Source organism: Canis lupus, chromosome 5 (genome assembly GCF_048164855.1).
Source record: "Canis lupus baileyi chromosome 5, mCanLup2.hap1, whole genome shotgun sequence".
Classification (NCBI taxonomy): Eukaryota; Metazoa; Chordata; class Mammalia; order Carnivora; family Canidae; genus Canis; species Canis lupus.
Genome location: NC_132842.1, coordinates 224,059 through 242,966, shown reverse-complemented (window position 1 = coordinate 242,966; position 18,908 = coordinate 224,059). Strand labels below are relative to the sequence as shown.

At 39.8% G+C, this 18,908-nt stretch overlaps 2 protein-coding genes across 2 annotated transcripts in view; both read left to right on the top strand.

The window, feature by feature from the left end:
• Nucleotides 1-10,083, top strand: part of LOC140633109 (uncharacterized) — a 65,226-nt gene extending 55,143 nt beyond the window's left edge. The window contains exons 13-14 of the mRNA XM_072825138.1: nt 929-998; nt 9,967-10,083. Of these exons, the coding sequence (XP_072681239.1) occupies nt 929-998; nt 9,967-10,083 (187 nt within the window). The remainder of the gene's footprint in view (nt 1-928; nt 999-9,966) is intronic.
• A 400-nt stretch (nt 10,084-10,483) lies between these two features.
• Nucleotides 10,484-18,908, top strand: part of LOC140633135 (putative coiled-coil domain-containing protein 144B) — a 30,073-nt gene continuing 21,648 nt past the window's right edge. Inside the window, exons 1-4 of the mRNA XM_072825153.1 lie at nt 10,484-10,521; nt 14,831-14,924; nt 18,191-18,222; nt 18,314-18,386. The gene's annotated coding sequence lies outside the window, so the exon portion shown is untranslated. The remainder of the gene's footprint in view (nt 10,522-14,830; nt 14,925-18,190; nt 18,223-18,313; nt 18,387-18,908) is intronic.

The window sequence follows — 18,908 nt, the reverse complement described above, 5'->3', positions numbered from 1 at the left end:
AAAAAGATGATCAGCATCACACGTCATCAGGGAAATGCAAATCAAAACTACAATGAGATAGCGCTGCACACCTGTCAGAATGGCTAAAATCAAAACCACAAGAAACAAGTGTAGGTGAGGATGTGGAGAAAAAGGAACCCTGTTGCACTTTTGGTGGAAGTGCAAACTGGGACAGCCACCATGGGAAACCGTATGGCGGTTCCTCAAAAAGTTAAAAACAAAACTAACAATCCAAGAGTTGCACTCCTATGTATTTACCCAGATATGACAAACACACCAATTCAAAGGGATACATGCACCTCATGTTTTTACTACAGCATTATTTGCAATCATCAGCCTAAGTGTGCATGTTGATGGATTAGTGAATAAAAAGTGGTTATATACATATATATACACACACACATACACACACACACACACACACAATGGAATATTGTTCAGCCATTGAAAAGAATGACATCTTGTCATTTGCATGGTGAGAGCTAGAGCGTATTACGCTAAGCAGTGTAAGTCAGAGAAAGACAAATATGATTTCACTCCTAAGTAACATGTAAGAAACAAAATAAAAATGAGCGAAGGAGACAGAAAAGACAGATTTACCAAGAAGAAGACTGCTATAGAGAACAAACTGATGGTTACCAGGGGGGATGTTGGTAGGGGAATGGGTGAAATAGGAGATGGGAATTAAGGAATGCACTAGTCATGATGAGCACTGGGTGATGTATGGAATTACCAAATCATTATATTGTATATATGAAACTAATGTAACACTGTATGTTAAGGATACTAGAATTAAAAATAAAAGCTTAACCAAAACGAGGCTAAATTTTCGTATGTCAAGAAACTTCATTAATAAACAGCTGACTTTTACTCGATTTTTCTTTTTAAAGAAATGAACTTGTCTTTGTTTTCTATTTTTGCTGTAAAGTCGTACCCGCAAAGCTGATACTGATGATTCAAGGCCTTCAAAACATGAGGACTTAAGTTCTGGTACCAAGGTAAAGTACTCTCTTGTAAAATTAATTTTCCTGCTCTGAGTTCAGTGTTGTGTATTATTTACTCTTAAAATATAAAGTGGCTTGCCTCTTGTCATTTTATGTTTTTTTTTTAACTTTTTTTAATTGGAGTTCATTTGCCAACATTTAGCATAACACCCAATGCTCATCCTGCCAAGTGACCCCCTCAGTGCCCATCACCCAGTCACCCCAACCCCCCCACCTCCCTTTCCACTACCCCTATTCATTTCCCAGAGTTAGGTGTCTCTCATATTCTGTCACTCTCACTGATATTTTCACTCATTTTTTTTTCCCTCTCCCTATGTTCCCTTTCACCAATTCTTATATTCCCCAAATGAATGAGAACATATAATGTTTGTCCTTCTCAAATTGACTTATTTTGCTCAGCATAATACCCTCCAGTTCCATCCACCTCAAAGCAAATGGTGGGTATTTGTCATTTCTAATGGCTGAGTAATATTCCATTGTATACATAGACCACATCTTCTTTATCCATTCATCTTTCGATGGGCACCGAGGCTCCTTCCACAGTTTGGCTATTGTGGACATTGCTGCTATAAATATTGGGGTGCAGGTGTCCTGCATTTCACTGCATCTGTACCTTTGGGTAAATCCTCAGAAGTGCAATTGCTGGGTCATAGGGCAGTTCTATTGTTAACTCTTTGAGAAACCTCCACACAGTTTTCCAGGGTGGCTGTACCCGTTCAGATTGCTACCAACAGTGAAAGAGGGTTCCCCTTTCTCCACATCCTCTCCAACATTTGTTGTTTCCTGCCTTGTTAATTTTGCCCATTCTCACTGGTGGAAGATGATACCTCATTCTGGTTTTGATTTATATTTCCCTGATGGCCAGTGATCCGGAGTATTTTCTCATGTGCTTGTTGGCCATGTCTGTGTCTTCCTCTGTGAAATTTCTGTCCATGTCTTTTGCCCATAGCATGATTGGATTGTTTGTTTCTTTGCTGTTGAGTTTACTAAGTTCTTTATAGATCTTGGATACTAGCCCTTTATCTGATAGGTCATTTGCAAATAACTTCTTCCATTCTGTAGGGTGCCTTTTAGTTTTCTTGACTGTTTCTTTTGCTATGCAGAAGCTTCTTACCTTGATGAAGTCCCAATAATTCATTTTTGCTTTGCTTTCTCTTCCCTTCAGGGATGTATCTTGCAAGAAGTTGCCGTGGCCAAGTTCAAAAAGGGTGTTGCCTGTGTTCTCCTCTAGGATTCTGATGGATTCCTGTCTGACATTTAGATCTTTCATCCATTTTGAGTTTATCTTTGTGTATGGTGTAAAAAAGTGGTCCAGTTTCATTCTTCTGCAGGTGGCTGTCCAATTTTCCCAGCACCATTTATTGAAGAGACTGTCTTTTTTCCAGTAGATAGTCTTTCCTGCTTTGTTGAATATTAGTTGACCATAAAGTTGAGAGTCCACTTGCGGATTCTGCATTCTGTTCCATTGATCTATGTGTCTGTTTTTATGCCAGTACCACACTGTCTTGATGACCACAGCTTTGTAGTACATCCTGAAATCTGGCATTGTGATGCCCCCAGCTATGGTTTTCTTTTTTAATATTCCCCTAGCTATTTGGGGTCTTTTCTGATTTCACACAAATTTTTTTTTATTTTATTTATTTATGACAGATACAGAGAGAGAGAGAGAGGCAGAGACACAGGCAGAGGGAGAAGCAGGCTCCATGCACTGGGAGCCTGATGTGGGATTCGATCCCGGGTCTCCAGGATCACGCCCTGGGGCAAAGGCAGGCGCCAAACCGCTGCGCCACCCAGGGGTCTCGATTTCACACAAATCTTAAGATGATTTGTTCCAACTCTCTGAAGAAGGTCCATAGTATGTTGATAGGGATTGCATTAAATGTGTAAATTGCCCTGGGTAGCATTGAAATTTTTCCAATCTATGAGCATGGCATATTTTTCCATCTCTTTGGGTCTTCCTCAATTTCCTTCTGAAGTGTTCTGTAGTTTTGAGGGTGGAGACACTTTACCTCTTTGGTTATGTATATTCCTAGGTATCTTATGCTCCTGGGTGCAATTGTAATTGGGATTGACTCCTTCATTTCTCTTTCTTCAGTCTCATTGTTCGTGTATAGAAATGCACCTGATTTCTGGGCATTGATTTTGTATCCTGCCACAATCCCAAATTGCTGTATGATTTCTAGCAATCTTGGGGTGGAGTCTTTTGGGTTTTCTTTTTCTTTCTTTTTTTTTTTTAAGATTTTATTTATTCAGGGGATCCCTGGGTGGCGCAGCGGTTTGGCGCCTGCCTTTGGCCCAGGGCGCGATCCTGGAGACCCGGGATCGAATCCCACATCGGGCTCCCGGTGCATGGAGCCTGCTTCTCCCTCTGCCTATGTCTCTGCCTCTCTCTCTTTCTCTCTCTGTGACTATCATAAATAAAAAAAAAAATTAAAAAAAAGATTTTATTCATTTATTTATGAGATACAGTGAGAGAGAGAGTCAGAGACACAGGCAGAGGGAGAAGCAGGCTCCACATAGGGAGCCGGACGCGGGACTCAATCCCGGGTCCCCAGGACCAGGCGCTGGGACGAAGGAGGCGCTAAACCGCTGAGCCACCCAGGCTGCCCTCTTTTGGGTTTTCTATGCACAGTATCATGTCATCTGCAAAGAGGGAGAGTTTGACTTCCTCTTTGCCACTTTGAATGCCTTTTGTTTCTTTTTGTTGTCTGATTGCTGAGGCTAGGACTTCTAGTACTCTGTTGAATAGCAGTGGTGAGAGTGGACATCCCTGTCTTGTTCCTGATCTTAGGGGACAGGCTCCCTGTGTTTCCCCATTGAGAACGATATTTTCATAGATGGCTTTTAAGATGCTGAGGAATGTTCCCTCTATCCTTACATTCTGAAGAGTTTTGATCAGGAATGGATGCTGTATTTTGTCAAATGCTTTCTCTGCATCTATTGGGAGGATCATGTGGTTCTTGGTTCTTTCTCTTGCTGATGTGATGAATCACATTGATTGCTTTACAAGTGTTGAAGCAGCCTTGCATCCCGGGGATAAATCCCACTGGGTCATGGTGAATCATCTTCTTAATGTATTGTCGGATCCTGTTGGCTAGTATCTTGTTGAGAATTTTTGCGTCCGTGTTCATCAGGGTATTGGTCTATAATTCTCCTTTTTGGTGGGGTCTGTGTCTGGTTTTGCAATTAAGGTGATGCTGGCCTCATAGAACGACTTTGGAAGTACTCCATCCCTTTCTATCTTTCATAACAGCTTTAGTGGAATAGGTATGGTTTGTTCTTTAAACGTTTGATAGAATTCCCCTGGGAAGCCATCTGGCCCCGGACTTTTGTGTCTTGGTAGGTTTTTGATGACTGCTTCAGTTTCGTCCCTGGTTATTGGCCTGTTCAGCTTTTCTATGTCTTCCTGTTGCAGTTTTGTAGTTTGTGGTTTTCCAGGAATGCACCCATTTCTTCTCGATTGCCTAATTTATTGGCATAAAGCTGCTCATACTAAGTTTTCAAAATCGTTTGTATTTCCTTGGTGTTGGTGGTGATCCCTCCTCTCTCGTTCATGATTTTATTAATTTGGGTCTTCTCTCTCTTCTTTTTAATAAGTTTGGCTAATAGTTTATCTGTCTTATTAATTCTTTCAAAGAACCAACTCCTGGTTTTTGTTGATCTGTTCCACAGTTCTTCTGGTCTCTATCTCATTGAGTTCTGCTCGAATCTTTATTAATTGTCTTCTTCTGCTGGTTGAAGGTTTCAGTTGCTGTTCCTTCTCCAGCTCCTTTAGGTGCAAGGTTAGCTTTTGCATTGAGTTCTTTCCAGTTTGGGGACGGATGCTGGTCTTGCGATGTATTTCCCCCTCAGGACTGCTTTTGCTGTTCCCAAAGATTTTGAACGGTTGTATCTTCATTCTCATTAGTTTCCAGGAATCTTTTTAATTCTTCTCTAATTTCCTGGTTGACCCTTTAATCGTTTAGCAGGATTGTCGTTAACCTCCACGTGTTTGAAATCCTTCCATATTTCTTCTTGTGGTTTAGTTCTAGTTTCAAAGCATTATGGTCTGAAAATATGCAGGGGGCAATCCCAATCTTTTGGTATCGTTTAAGACCTGATTTGTGACACAGTATGTGGCCTATTCTGGAGAAAGTTCCATGTGCACTTGAGAAGAATGTGTATTCAGTTGCGTCTGGATGTGAAGTTCTGTAAATATCTGTGAAATCCATCTGGTCCAGTGTATCGTTTAATGCGCTTGTTTCTTTGGAGATGTTGTTCTTAGAAGATCTGTCGATTGCAGAAAGCACTATAGTCAAGTCTCCACATATAAGTGTATTAATATCTAAGTATATCTGAACTTTCGTTATTAATTGAGTGATATACTTGGCAGCTCCCGCTTTCAGGGCATAAATATCCTGATTGTTAGGTCCTCTTTTTGGAGAGATCCTTTTAGTATGATATAATGTCCCTCTTCATCTCTCACTACAGTCTTTGGGATAAACTTTAATTTAGCTGATATAAGGATAGCTACCCCTGCTTTCTTTTGAGGACCATTTGAATGTTAAATGGTTCTTCAACCTTTTATTTTCAGGCTGTAGGTGTCCTTAGGTCTAAAATGAGTCTCTCGTAGACAGGAAATCGATGGGTCTTGCTCTTTTATCCAGTCTGAAACCCTGCGCCTTTTGATGGGGTCATTAAGCCCATTCACGTTCAGAGTTACTATAGATACGAGTTTAGTGTCATCATGATACCTGTTCAGTCTCTGCTTTTACGGATTGTTTCCTTGGACTTCTTCTTTCTTTTACAGAGTCCTCCTTAGTATTTCTTGCAGAGCTGCTTTCGTGGTCACATATTCTTTCAGTTCCTGCCTATCTTGGAAGCTCTTTATCTCTCCTTTTATTGTAAATGGGAGCCTTGATGGGGATGGAGTATTCTCAGCTGCATGTTCTTCTCATTTAGGACCATGACTGTATCCTGCCAGCCCTTTCTGGCCTGCCAGGTCTCTGTGGAGAGGTCTGCTGTTATCCTAATACTTCTCCCCATACAGGTTAGGGATCTCTTGTATCTTGCTGCTTTAAGGATCTTCTCTTTATCTTTGGAATTGCAAGCTTCACTATTAAATGTCAAGGTGTTGAGCAGGTTTTATTGATTTTAGGTGGTGATCTCTCTATCTCCTGGATCTGAATGCCTGTTTCCCTCCCCAAGTTAGGGAACTTCTCAGCTAGGTTTTGTTCAAACACACTTTCTGGACCTCTGTCCCTTTCTGCACCCTCTGGAACCCCAATTAAATGTAGATTTTTCCTTCTGTGGCTGTCATTTATTTTCCTTAACCTGTCCTCAGGATCTTTTAATTGTTTTTCTCTTTTTTCCTCCGTTTCCTTCCTTGGCATCAACTTGTCTTTTTTTTTAATTTTTATTTATTTATGATAGTCACACAGAGAGAGAGAGAGAGAGGCAGAGACACCGGCAGAGGGAGAAGCAGGCTCCACACACCAGGAGCCCGACGTGGGATTCGATCCCGGGTCTCCAGGATCGCGCCCTGGGCCAAAGGCAGGCGCCAAACCTCTGTGCCACCCAGGGATCCCATCAACTTGTCTTCTATGTCACTCACTCATTCTTCTACGTCGTTATCCATCGTTAGGACCTCCAGTTTGGATTGCATCTCATTTAATTGATTTTTAATTTCGGCCTGATGAGATCGAAATTCTGCAGTCATGAAGTCTCTTGAATCCTTTATGCTTTTTTTCTTGAGCCACCAGTAGCTTTATAATTGTGCTTCTTTATTGGCTCTCTGACATTGAATTGTAATTCAAATTTTGTAACACTGTGGGGGAGAGGAATGTGTCTGATTCTTTCTTTTTAGATGAGTTTTTCCTTCTAGTCATTTTGCTCAGTGCAGAGTGGCCATAAACAAGTTGTACTTGATAGAAGGGCAGAGTTTTCTCACTGTGTCACTTCAGTTCTCTCTTTAAATCTCAGACCAAATTGGTAGGTTTTCAGGATGATTTGAAAGTTATCTCTTCTGGGGTGATAACACCAGTTTCCTTAAATTTTGATTCCTTGAGGACCTGGGTCAGGTACTCAGCCACTCCCAGCGCCTTTCCCTTCACCGTGTTCATCACATTCTGCTTCCTGGGGCGGGGAGGTGGCAGGCCCGCGACGGGGTGGGCCGCGCACCCAGTGAAGGGGAGTCCCAAGCGATCCCTGCCCCCGCCGCTGCCACTGCTGCACATGGGCCCGGCCGTGGGCGCCGGAGGGGCAGGACTGGCCGCAGCGCCTAGATGGGACAAGGGGCAGGGGCGGTGGCGCCGACCACGAGGGCAGGGCGCGAGGTCCTGCCAGGCCACCCAGGCAGGCGGGTGGCGGAGGGGCCCAGGTGTTGCCAGCCTCGAGGGAGGGCTGCAGGGAGAGGAGTAAGAGGCGGATGCACACACACCCCTCGCCTTCTCAGGAGCTGTCGGCTCCCCTCGGCTTCACTCGCTGTTTTGTATTTTTTAGATTAAATTTTGTTTTAAGTAATCTCTATACCCAATGCTGGGCTTAAACTCAGATGCTGAGATTACGAGTCACACACTCTTGTGAGTGAGCCAGCCCGGTGCCACCAAAAATTGTTAAATTTAACCTGTGAATTCTTTCGTATCTGAAACTCAGAAATACAAGTGATTTGATTGTTTAAGGCCTTTTCTTCTCTCCCGTGAATATGGAATATTATGTCCTGCTTGATAATCATTCATGACTTTGGAGACTTTAAACCTTTAATTTGGATGATCATGATTATTAATATTTTAATATTAGATTCTTTCTCCAGCCTTTAAGTACCATCCTATATATGTAGATAGGAAATTAAAGCTATTAGTATGCTATTCACAGTGGAATAAGAAACCATGTGAATTTTAAAGTGGGGTTTTATATTTTTCTCATAAAGTGCCTTAAAATTCTGTAATCCCTAAAATATTTCTCTTCTACAACTTAAATCTTAGCTTTTAAGTTTCATTTTTTTATAAGGAATATTGTTGCAGCCTGGGTGACTCAGTGGTTTAGCGCCGCCTTCAGTCCAGGACCTGATCCTGGAGACCTGGGATTCAGTATCTATCTTAAAAGTGCAGAAATGAATACATGCCCACGTATATATGCATTTTTCTAAAGATTTATTTATCTCAGAAGTGGGGAGAGGGGCAGAGAGAAGGAGAGAAGCAGGATCCCTGCTGAGTGTGGAGTCTGATGTAAATCTCAATGTCACAATCCTGACATCATGACCTGAGCCGAAATCAAGTTGGCTTAGCCAACTGAGCCATCCAGGTGCTCATTACTTGTGTATATTAATAAAAGTATTTTTTTCTGTTCTAGAAAGTAATGTTGAAGTATATAAGTGAAGTACTGAATCCCATGGTTTTTCCCCCTTTCTTTTATTTTGTTTTATTTTTTTTCCTTCTTTTATTTTTATTTTGAAAATTTCAGAGTTTTGTGTAGGTTGACATTAATTATATCAGGTTAGTATGTTTTATTTTATTTTTTTTTAATTTTTTTATTTATGATAGTCACAGAGAGAGGGAGAGGAAGAGAGACAGGCAGAGGGAGAAGCAGGCTCCATGCACCGGGAGCCCGATGTGGGACTCGATCCCGGGTCTCCAGGATCGCGCCCTGGGCCAAAGGCAGGCGCCAAACCGCTGCGCCACCCAGGGATCCCAGGTTAGTATGTTTTATAGATGACTTTTTAACATCATGTGGTTTTCCTGAGTATTGTCATTTTTTTCTACTCCAAATGTATTTATCTAAAACTTTCTTAATAAGTCCCCTGGGTGCTTCAGATTTGATGAAGTCCCAGACTGAAGACATTATTTCTGACTCTTTGCTCTTCCTGACTTTTAAATCTGCTTTGTCATTTGTTTTCCCCACCGTAATATAAAGCACCATTGGAACACTGAAGCAGAAAAAAAATCCTGGACTCTAAACTTCCCTAAAATTAGGTGACATCACATCCAGGTGACTGGGGTGGCTCCCTTGGTTAAGCATCTGACTCTTAATGTTGGTTCAGGTCATGATCTCATGGTCCCGGTATTGAGCCCTGTGTCTGGCTCTGTGCAGAGTGGAGAGGTTGCTTGAGGATTCTCTTCCTCTTCCTCTGTCCCTCCCTCTGCATGGGCACACACTCTCTCATTCTCTCCAAAAGTAAATAAATAAATCTTAAAAACCACATCCAGTCACTCCACCACATGCAGTATCTTTACTTGCTTAACAATTTTTCACCTCTTATTACCATAATTCACTTTCTCATCTATAATTTTGAAATACTCTTCTCTTTTGGTTCCTTTATGTTCATCTTTACATTGGTACTAGAGTGACATTTCTAAAATATATATGTGATGATGTAACTCCTGCTTATTTAGTGGATTCCCCAATACCTGAAGGAGAAAGTTCATATCTTAGCATGACTCTGTCTTTTTCAGTTCAGTCCTGATTTTCCAATTATATCTCTTTATCCCATTCCCAATAATTGTGTCCTAGTTTTGCCACATTCTGAGCTACTGTCACTTACTATGTTATTTCCTACTTCATCCTTTTGATCGTTCTACCTTTGCTAGAATGCCCTTCACACACTCCTTGTATACTTTGTCTTTCAAGATATAAGCCTTATCTTTGCAGCATTTCCTGAGCTTCCCATATACAACATTTTTCTCCTTGTGCCTTCACTGAACTCTATTCACTTCACTTCTAGAACTAGACAATGATCCTCTTCTGTTCTTATTTGTTTTTGTCCATCTGTCCCCCTAGTAGCATATAAGGCAGACTCCCTCTTTTATTTATATTTCCATCTTCTCCTAGGATAGTGCCTATGACTTGACAGATACAGTATGTATTTGTCTTTTTGAGGAGTGAGAGAGTAGGTGGATTAATATGATGTTTTTTGAAGCTGTTTTGTGTGTGTGTGTGTGTGTGTGTGTGTGTGTGTGTGGTGGTGGTGGTGGTGGTGGTGTTATAGGAAGGAGCAACGAAGCTGGCAATTGGAAAAAAGGACAATGGTATTGATATTATTGAAAGTCCTCCACAAGAGCAAGCAGTTAATGACAATTTGAGCAAGCAGTTAATGACAATTTGACTTCTGCTGATAGAGCACACAAAAATCATATGAGTGTTAAGTTAGTGAACCTCTATGAGTTTTTTTCTATGCTTACATGCTAGTAAAAAACAATATGAAAGTATGTAGATCCAAATATGTTATCCACTTCATTTCACGAAGTTATTTTTCTTTTACTATCTAAGTATCGCAAACTACTGTGAACTTTTTCTTCCTGAAAATGTTTCATCCCTCTGAAAATCTTATCTCCTATTACTTTTATTTTATTGAAATATTTGGTTTTTTTTGTTTTTTTTTTGGGGGGGGGTTTATTGAAATATTTGTGAATGTGGATGCGCTTATATATGTGTTTAGAATTCATAGTAATACATGTTCTCATTAATGTATTTGTGACTATATTTTACAGATAGGATATCAGCTTTAGGACGAGGAGAAGATAGTTCACCTTGGGATTCTGAGGTACCGTCTTCTTATTATTTTAAAATATCATGTCTGGGCAGCCCCAGTGGTGCAGTGGTTTAGCGCCGCCTGGAGCCCGGGGTGTGATCCTGAAGACCCGGGATCAAGTCCCACATCAGGCTCCCTGCATGGAGCCTGCTTCTCCCTCTCCCTCTGCCTATGTCTCTGCCTCTCTCTGTGTGTGTGTCTCTCATAGATAAATAAATAAATAATTCTTTAAAAAAATAAAAAAATAAAAAAATATCATGTCTGCATTTGCCCATAAAAATAAATTCCTTATACCTTTTACCTGTAATTGATAATTATGTGATAAATATAGTAATAGAGTTCTGCTAATTTGCAAGCTTAACTTAGTGAAAGGTGTGTGGTAGTATGGCAGAAAACTGAGCTTAGAAGTGTTAAGGAATCAGGACGCCTGGGTGGCTCAGTGGTTGAGCATCTGCTTTCTGCTCCGGGCACAGTCCCAGGGTCCAGGGATTGAGTCCCACATTGGGGTCCCTATGGGGAGCCTGCTTCTCCCTCTGCCTGTGTCTCTGCCTCTGTGTGTGTGTGTGTGTGTTTCTCATGAATAAATAAAATCTTTTTAAAAATTGTGTTAAGGAATCTTTTTTTATTTCTATATTTCATCCATTTACTCATGAGAGACACACAGAGAGGCAGAGGGAGAAGCAGGATCCACACAGGGAGCCCCACGTGGAACCCAATCCCAGGACTCTGGGATCACGTCCAGAGCTGAAGACAGATGCTCAATCACTGAGCCACCCAGATATCCCAAGTTTGGGTTTTAAAGTTATCTAAAAAGCTAAAGAAAAACTCTAGGTCAACCTATGGTGAAATGTATGATTCTGTGGTGTGTATGGATGTGCAAAACTTCTAATGTGATCTAGACAGAGTTTGGATTATAGTTTTTTAGAAGTATAAATCATATATATTATGTTTATACATTAAATTTATTAGCATATATGTGTATCATATAATTTCCATATTCTATTTTATATATAACACATTTATATATAGTTTGTGTATTATGCATAATGTATAATATCATAATTTATATATTAACTATATATGTAAAGGTTTATTAAAAGCTTTTATGTATTTATTTATTGAGAGAGTGAGTGGGAGGGAGAAGGAGACAGAATCTGAAGCGGACTTCAGTCTGAGTGCAGGGCCCATCACAGGGCTTGATTCCATGACCATGAGATCATGACCTGAGTTGACACCAAGTATTGGATGCTCAACCAACGGAGACATCCAGGCACCCTAAAAGTATTATATTTGGATTGTCAGGTAGATCTACAAGGAGCAGTGGGAGTATAATAACAATGTGGTTTAGTGGTACGTTGTTCATTTATTTTTGTAAAGAATTTATTTATTTATTCATTTATTTATTTATTTATTTATTTATTTATTTATTTAAGAGAGAGTACACATGCATGAGCAGGGTAAGGGACAAAGGGAGAGGAAGAAGCAGGCTCCCCCCTCAGCAGGGAGGCTGATGACTTGGGACTTGATCCCAGAACTGACTCAGCCATCGAGGTCCCCATGATTTAGTGGTACTTTAAAAGGTAAAAACATTTGGGATAGTTAAAATAGCATGCATTGAGTATCTTTGTGGCTGCCCTACTTATAGTAACATAGTATAAAGTAATTATGACCTATTCTATGGTGACACCTATGGAAGAAGGTAAAACGGGCCTATGTCTTAGTAGAGGCAGCTGCTCTACAATGGTGTGAGCACTGTATTTGAAGTCAAAAGATGTGCTACCATCCTGGTTCTGTCACTTACTTGCTGTGGGATCTCAGAAAAACTTGTTTAACCTGTTTGAATGTCAGTGACCTCATTCATAAAAATGATACTAATACTTACCCCTTGGGTGTGTGTCATGACCAAATGTGGTAACAAAGGTGATCACCCACTTTGTGAGCTGTAAAGAATGCTCTAGAAATATGAGACAAAAAATGATCACAGCAGTATTTGAGTGACTTACTAAATATAGAGGGCATGGTTTTTAAATGTGAAGATTTCTGAAGGACAGTAAAATGGCAAGTGTTAAGAAAAGAATGGGAAAGTTAGAGTGTACAGGTGGATTTGTAATTTGGGGTATGTTAAGTTTCAGTAGCCTGTGATTAGAGACATTGTGTAGGTGTACAGTTGGCCCTTGAGCAAGATGGGCTTGGGATCCCTGGGTGGCGCAGTGGTTTAGCGCCTGCCTTTGGCCCAGGGCGCGATCCTGGAGACCCGGGATCGAATCCCACATCGGGCTCCCGGTGCATGGAGCCTGCTTCTCCCTCTGCCTATTTCTCTGCCTCTCTCTCTCTGTGACTATCATAAATAAATAAAAATTAAAAAAAAAAGATGGGCTTGAACTGTGTGTCCACTTACAGATGCTTCTCGATAAGTATTTTCTTAATATATTTTATCTTCCTTATGATTTTCTTAATAACCTTTTCTTTATATTTTAAGGATACAGTGTATAGTACATATAATATACAAAGCTTGTTCATTGCCTTTCAGTTATTGGTAAGGTCAACATCAGGTTATAATTTACTTGACCTTCCATGCTCAGGGCCAAATGAGGGTTAAGAAGTAGCTTAGATCTAGAGAGCATATATATGAGTCTTTTATTGAAATGTTTTGGTTTTTCATATATACGTTTCCTATTTTTAAGTCTAATTGCTCTTAAAGTAGGAAATAAGAGATGAGTAGCTAAGTTTTGGGGGAATCAAAAGTCATTTGTGGATATTTGACTGTCTGGCCATCAATACCCTCAGCCCTTGCATTCTTCAAGATTTGGTACTTAGACCTTCTCAGTGAGATGAGGATGATGATTATGTTTTAGAGAGAGAGAGAGAGTGCGCACACACATGTGAGCGGGCAGGGAGGAGCAGAGGCAGAGGGAGAGGGAGAGAGAGAATCCTAACTTTGCTTCATGCTCAACACAGAGTCCAATGTGGGGTTCGATCTCACGACTCTGAGACCCATGACCTGAGTTGAGATCAAGATTTAGATGCTCAACTGACTGAGCCACCCAGGCACCCCCTCAGTGAGATGATTTTCAGTGTTTCGACCTTAAATACATTTATGTTACTGAATACTAACTATGACCAGGCTGTACAGGTTGTAGTGGTAGGAGCAGAAAAATAAGGAAACTCTGATCCATTATAAGTCACTGTAAGCATTTCATGTAAAAAAAAAATGGAAATGTTAGTTTAGGGAATATTGGAGGCATTTGTAGTTAGGATGGGGATGCGAATGGGAGTGGAATTTTGGTAGTGAGAAAAAGTCTCTCTGAGTGTGCCAGAGCTGCCAAGTGACGGGTGGGAAGGATCAGTCGCAAGAATGTCTTGAAGAAGGACATTCTGGACAGAGAGACCATGGAACACATCTGTTCCTTTTACTCTAATGTCTTAGAAGTGACCGGGAAGCAGGAAGACCCACTCCATTGTTATAATCATTGTTATTTTTGTGTGTAGAAAAGAAACTGTGTACTAAAACAAATGCCTGGTACCATTTAGGTGATTAATCAGTAAATGTTCTTTTTATGTGTGTGAGTAAAATGAAAGAAGTTTATTCAGTAAAGATACAGAGAAAGCTCTTAGGAGTGAGAGGGGTCCCAGCAGGGTTGCCCTCAATGAATGTTCTTATTCTTCCTTTCTGAAAGCTTACTATACTTTTTGAAGCATTTCATACCTATATCTAAAATCTTTTGATATTATTTAGACATAATTTCAAGAAAAGTTTTTCTTCCTACTTTGCCATTTCATTCAACCATTTTTTCCTACCAATGAAAATTCCAAGCCTTTGTTTATCTAAATGAAGCAGCAGCTACCACAGTGTTCTGTTTATACTCAACATGATGTACTCCGAGGTTTCTTATCATGCCAAGTATCTTATTTTAAGTCTAAAAAACTTTCTGCCATTAGGAACAGTTTAAATTTATAGCAAATGTACTTATTAAAGAATTTGTTTCAATAGTTTTACTGTCCTTTTATCCTGGTGGAAAACACAAAGTAGAGTTAGGTGTTTTGTTATTTCCTTGTTGAAATGTACTTATAAGTCAGTCTTCTTGTCTGTGAAAATATTTACTCTGTCCTTCCATGTTCAGTTAGAGTTAATGGCCAAATGAAGATGAAAAGGTGCACTTAATTGAGATAGCATAGATGAGGTTTTTAAATGTGTTGGTTTTCAATACATGCTTTTCTTATTTGTATGTCTGATTGTGATTAAAGTAGAACATTTGAATATTTTCTTAGAAAAGGATTTGGAAATCTTTATGCAACTCATTATTGATGTTAATTTTAACAGAGTATTTCTGCAAGACTTCCAAAGAAATCTGTTGATTGTTTACCTGGAGCTGCAGATCAACAAGGGCAAAGTATATTCAGTGAACAAGTAGAAGGTAAGAATTGTATTTTATAAAAAGTCATTTGACAGAATGTTGATTTAAAACAGAAATTCTCATGTATCCTAATTTCCAAAGAAAATCACCTATTACATGCATAGAAAGGAGAAAGATGAGAAAAGGAGGGGAGTTCTATATTTTATCAGGTGTCAGCTGCAGATTAAATTGAGAGTACGGCTAAAGGAGCTAAATTACTGGTTCCATTTCCAGGTATTCCAAGACCTAAGGAATGCCTGGAAATAGTTGGAAAAGAGCAAAGAGGGAATGATGAGAATGGCTGAGAGTACAGGGAGTAAATGGAGGAATATAAGCAACGCTTTATAGTGGAAGGTGGTCAAATGAGAGAATTTTTTTAGGAGGAAGAGCAAGGTATCCCTGGGTAGTTCAGTGGTTTGGTGCCTGCCTTCAGCCCAGGACATGATCCTGGAGTCCCGGGATCAAGTCCCACATCAGGTTCCCTGCATGGAGCCTGCTTCTCTCTCTGCCTGTGTCTCTGCCTCTCTCTGTCTCTGTCTCTCTCTCCCTCTGTCTCTCTGTGTCTCTCATGAATAAATAAATAAAATCTTTAAAAAAATAAAAGGAGGAGCAAATTATTTGAAATGTGGGGATATCAGGTGAGCTTCCAGTACCAAAACTTGTCAGAGTAGTATACCAAAATTTTCCCACTCTTAACAGTTTTTCTCGCTGTTGGGAAGACATTATGGATTGACCTAGCTGATTATGTAGAGCTATGTCCTAGTCAGCTATAAATGTATGTATGTTAGGGGTGCCTGGGTGGCTCAGTCAATTGAAGGTCTGCTTTTGCCTTGGGCCATGATCCCCGGGACCTGGGATGGAGCCGTGCTGAGCTGGGAGCCTGCTTTTCCCTCTCCCTTTGTCTGCTGCTCTGCCTGCTTGTGCACGCGCTCTCTGTGTCAAATAAATGAAAACATCTTTTAAATAAATTAATGTGTACCTCAATGTCATATAAAATGGTGGTACTTCATAAGTTAGTATCATTTCGTGCAAAAAATGAAAAAGAATTGGAAGGAAAAAGAGAGCAGGGTCAATTAGGTGGAGATCAAGGAAGCTTTAGCCCTGATAAAAAGTCCGTTAGAACATTTATGACTTTTAATACATCTTCACTTTCAGAATTGATAGTGATGAACTTGAGGCTTGATCCTAGAAGGTTAAGGTAAAGTAATACAGCGGCAGCGTTCAGTATGACCCAGGATTTCTCAAATTGTAGGGAATTGCCTGAGACCTTGTTAAAAATGCACACTGAACATCAGGTCTGGAATCTGCATTTTGACCTCTCAGGTGATGCCAGTGTCTGTGGTCCTTGGGTCATGTGCTCAGTAGCATGGGTATAGACTTTCCTGTAGAGAAATCTGGAAGAGCTGTTGGATAGTTCAAGACATAACAAGGTCAAGAAAAAGCATTATTTTGTTTTTATTTCTGAACATGTTTATAACCAGAGGGGAGCAGGAGATACAGAAATAGAAGGCATAGATGTAAGATACTATTGCTAAACAAAGAGGAAAGAAGTGGTGGAGAAAATCCATAAAACGGTTGTAAAAGCAAAAAAAAAATCAAGACCATAGATCATGAATTACTTTTTAAAAAGATTTATTTATTTATGTTAGAGAGTGAGTGAGCAGGGAGGGGGCAAAGGGAGAGGGAGAGAGAGTCCTTAAGCAGACTCCCTGCTGAGTGAGGAGCCCACCATGGGACTTAATCCCAGGACACCGAGATCATGACCTGAGCTGAAATCAAGAGCTAGACTCACAACTGACTGGGGCCACCCAGGTGCCCCCAGAAATTACTTTTGAAGACGGGATAGTGAAGGGAAAGAGGGAAAAATGAAAGAAGTCTTAGCTAGGAAATTTTGGAGTTGGTGAGGAAACTCTAGAGAATTCACTTTTTTTTTATGACAGACATAGAGAGAGGCAGAGGGAGAAGCAGGCTCCATACAGGGATCCCAACGTGGGGCTGGATCCTGGGTCTCCAGCATCACACCCTGGGCCGATGGTGGCACCAACCCTTGGTCCACCGGGGCTGCCCGAGAACTCACTTTTTAGATACCTTGAGTTTATTTCTACTGAAACAGATTAGATCACAGCTGCTCCACAAAGAATACTGAGAGCAAATGGAGTGCTAGACTTGGGATAAAACATAGCCACCATTCATCTTCCTCAAATCTATTGGACCTCAAAGATATATGTTGCTTCAATATTCATTATTCAAATGAGACTAATTTGAATATGGAAGCATGGGTGTTCTCTTTTTCAGATAGCTCATTTTGGGGGATGATAACTGTTTCAAAGAAACCTTTTCAAGACTGACATAGTCTACCAAATCAAACTAATTTTGGAAAATAAAGAAATCATAGGGTCCATTCCTTAAATGTTAAAATTGTTACTATCAATAAATATGACACTGATTTTGAAATACAAAAGATTTTTAGTATCTAAAAATTCGGTGGCAATTAAATTGATTTTTTTTCAGTTTGATAGTCATGGTTCCATATTGAAAGCTTATTATACATTATTTCTTAGATGTGTTTTATATACCTTCTTGCGTGCATGGGTCAAGAAACTTTAACATGGCTAAACTAGAGGATACAAGAAATGTAGGCATACCAGTGGCCCACATGGGTATAGACAAAAACGAATACTTTTATTGACTATTATCCTACAAGTATATCCAGGCTGATCAATTCATAACACTGTTTTTGGTGACAAATAAATTACGCATTCAATAAATTATGCATTCATCATAACTGCGTACTGCCTAAATTATGGGACAAATTGAAGAACATGGTAAATACTTGTAGTAGAATGGTATCGATGATTCTGCTGTACTGCAATCAGGATGTGCTGTTGCCTTCAGCTTTCACGTTTATCCTCTCAGAGTCCTCATTTGTTCCTCTGATTAAAGATTGCTTTTCTCCCCCATCAATCAGCATGTTCACGTTGGTATATGTGCAACGTTTAGTGATTTCTGTTTTAGTTATTTCATTTGAAACATCATCTTACTTTTGGAATCCTAACTGCATATTATGTTGAACATATATTTCTATTTTTTATAGTATTTATAATGGGTTCCTATTTCTGTCTTGTTGCTGTCTTAATCCACCTTCCTGTCTCTAGAATCAAGACCAAAGCCTAATGTAATCACTTTCAAAGCCAAGCATGAGGATTCAGCTTAATCCTAACTGCATGAATGTATAGTTGGCTTTCATATTTACGTATAATTAACTACATGTCCCTTTTGTGTTTTAGATTCTCCTGGAAAAGATCTTCTTCACTGGAAGGTAAAGCTTTTGTATTTTTATTTTGAATTTTTAACTACAGATTGTATGAAATGCACATTGTTTTAATCATATTGTTTCAATACCCATCCAGTCTACCACTAAAGTGAAAGATTCTGTTCCTAATGAAGCAGTCGCAACGAGTGATAAACAAACACCCAGATCAGGTAAATTTTACAGTACAAATATACCTGTGGAAAGATGTGCACTAAACTGTTGAAATGCCCATCGTCTTCTTATACCAAATTCTTCTTTGTGTGTGTGTGTGTGTGTGTGTGTGTGTGTGTGTATGTGAGACAAATTTAATCGAAGGATGTGACATAAATAAGGTAGATGTCATTGCTGATATCCACGTTTGAACAAAAGATATTTACAAGCATAAGAAAAAGAGATTTTAAAAATGTAAGCTTTAGTTCAAGTTTCTACTTTTAAGTTTTGAAACCCTAATGTCCCTGGTTTGGAATTCCTTTACTTCTAAGGGGTTCCCAGAAGTTAATTATTAGACTCTAAGATTTTTCTGGTGTTCACCATACTTATTTGAATTCTGACTTTTACCCAGAGTAAAGCTTCACTTGCTAACATGTCAGTTGTGTTAAATGAAGTTAAAACTTCATTTCATCTTTGTGTTGTTATATTGATCATTTTAAGCCAAACACTTGTTCTGATTGTGTGTGTGTGTGTGGTGACTT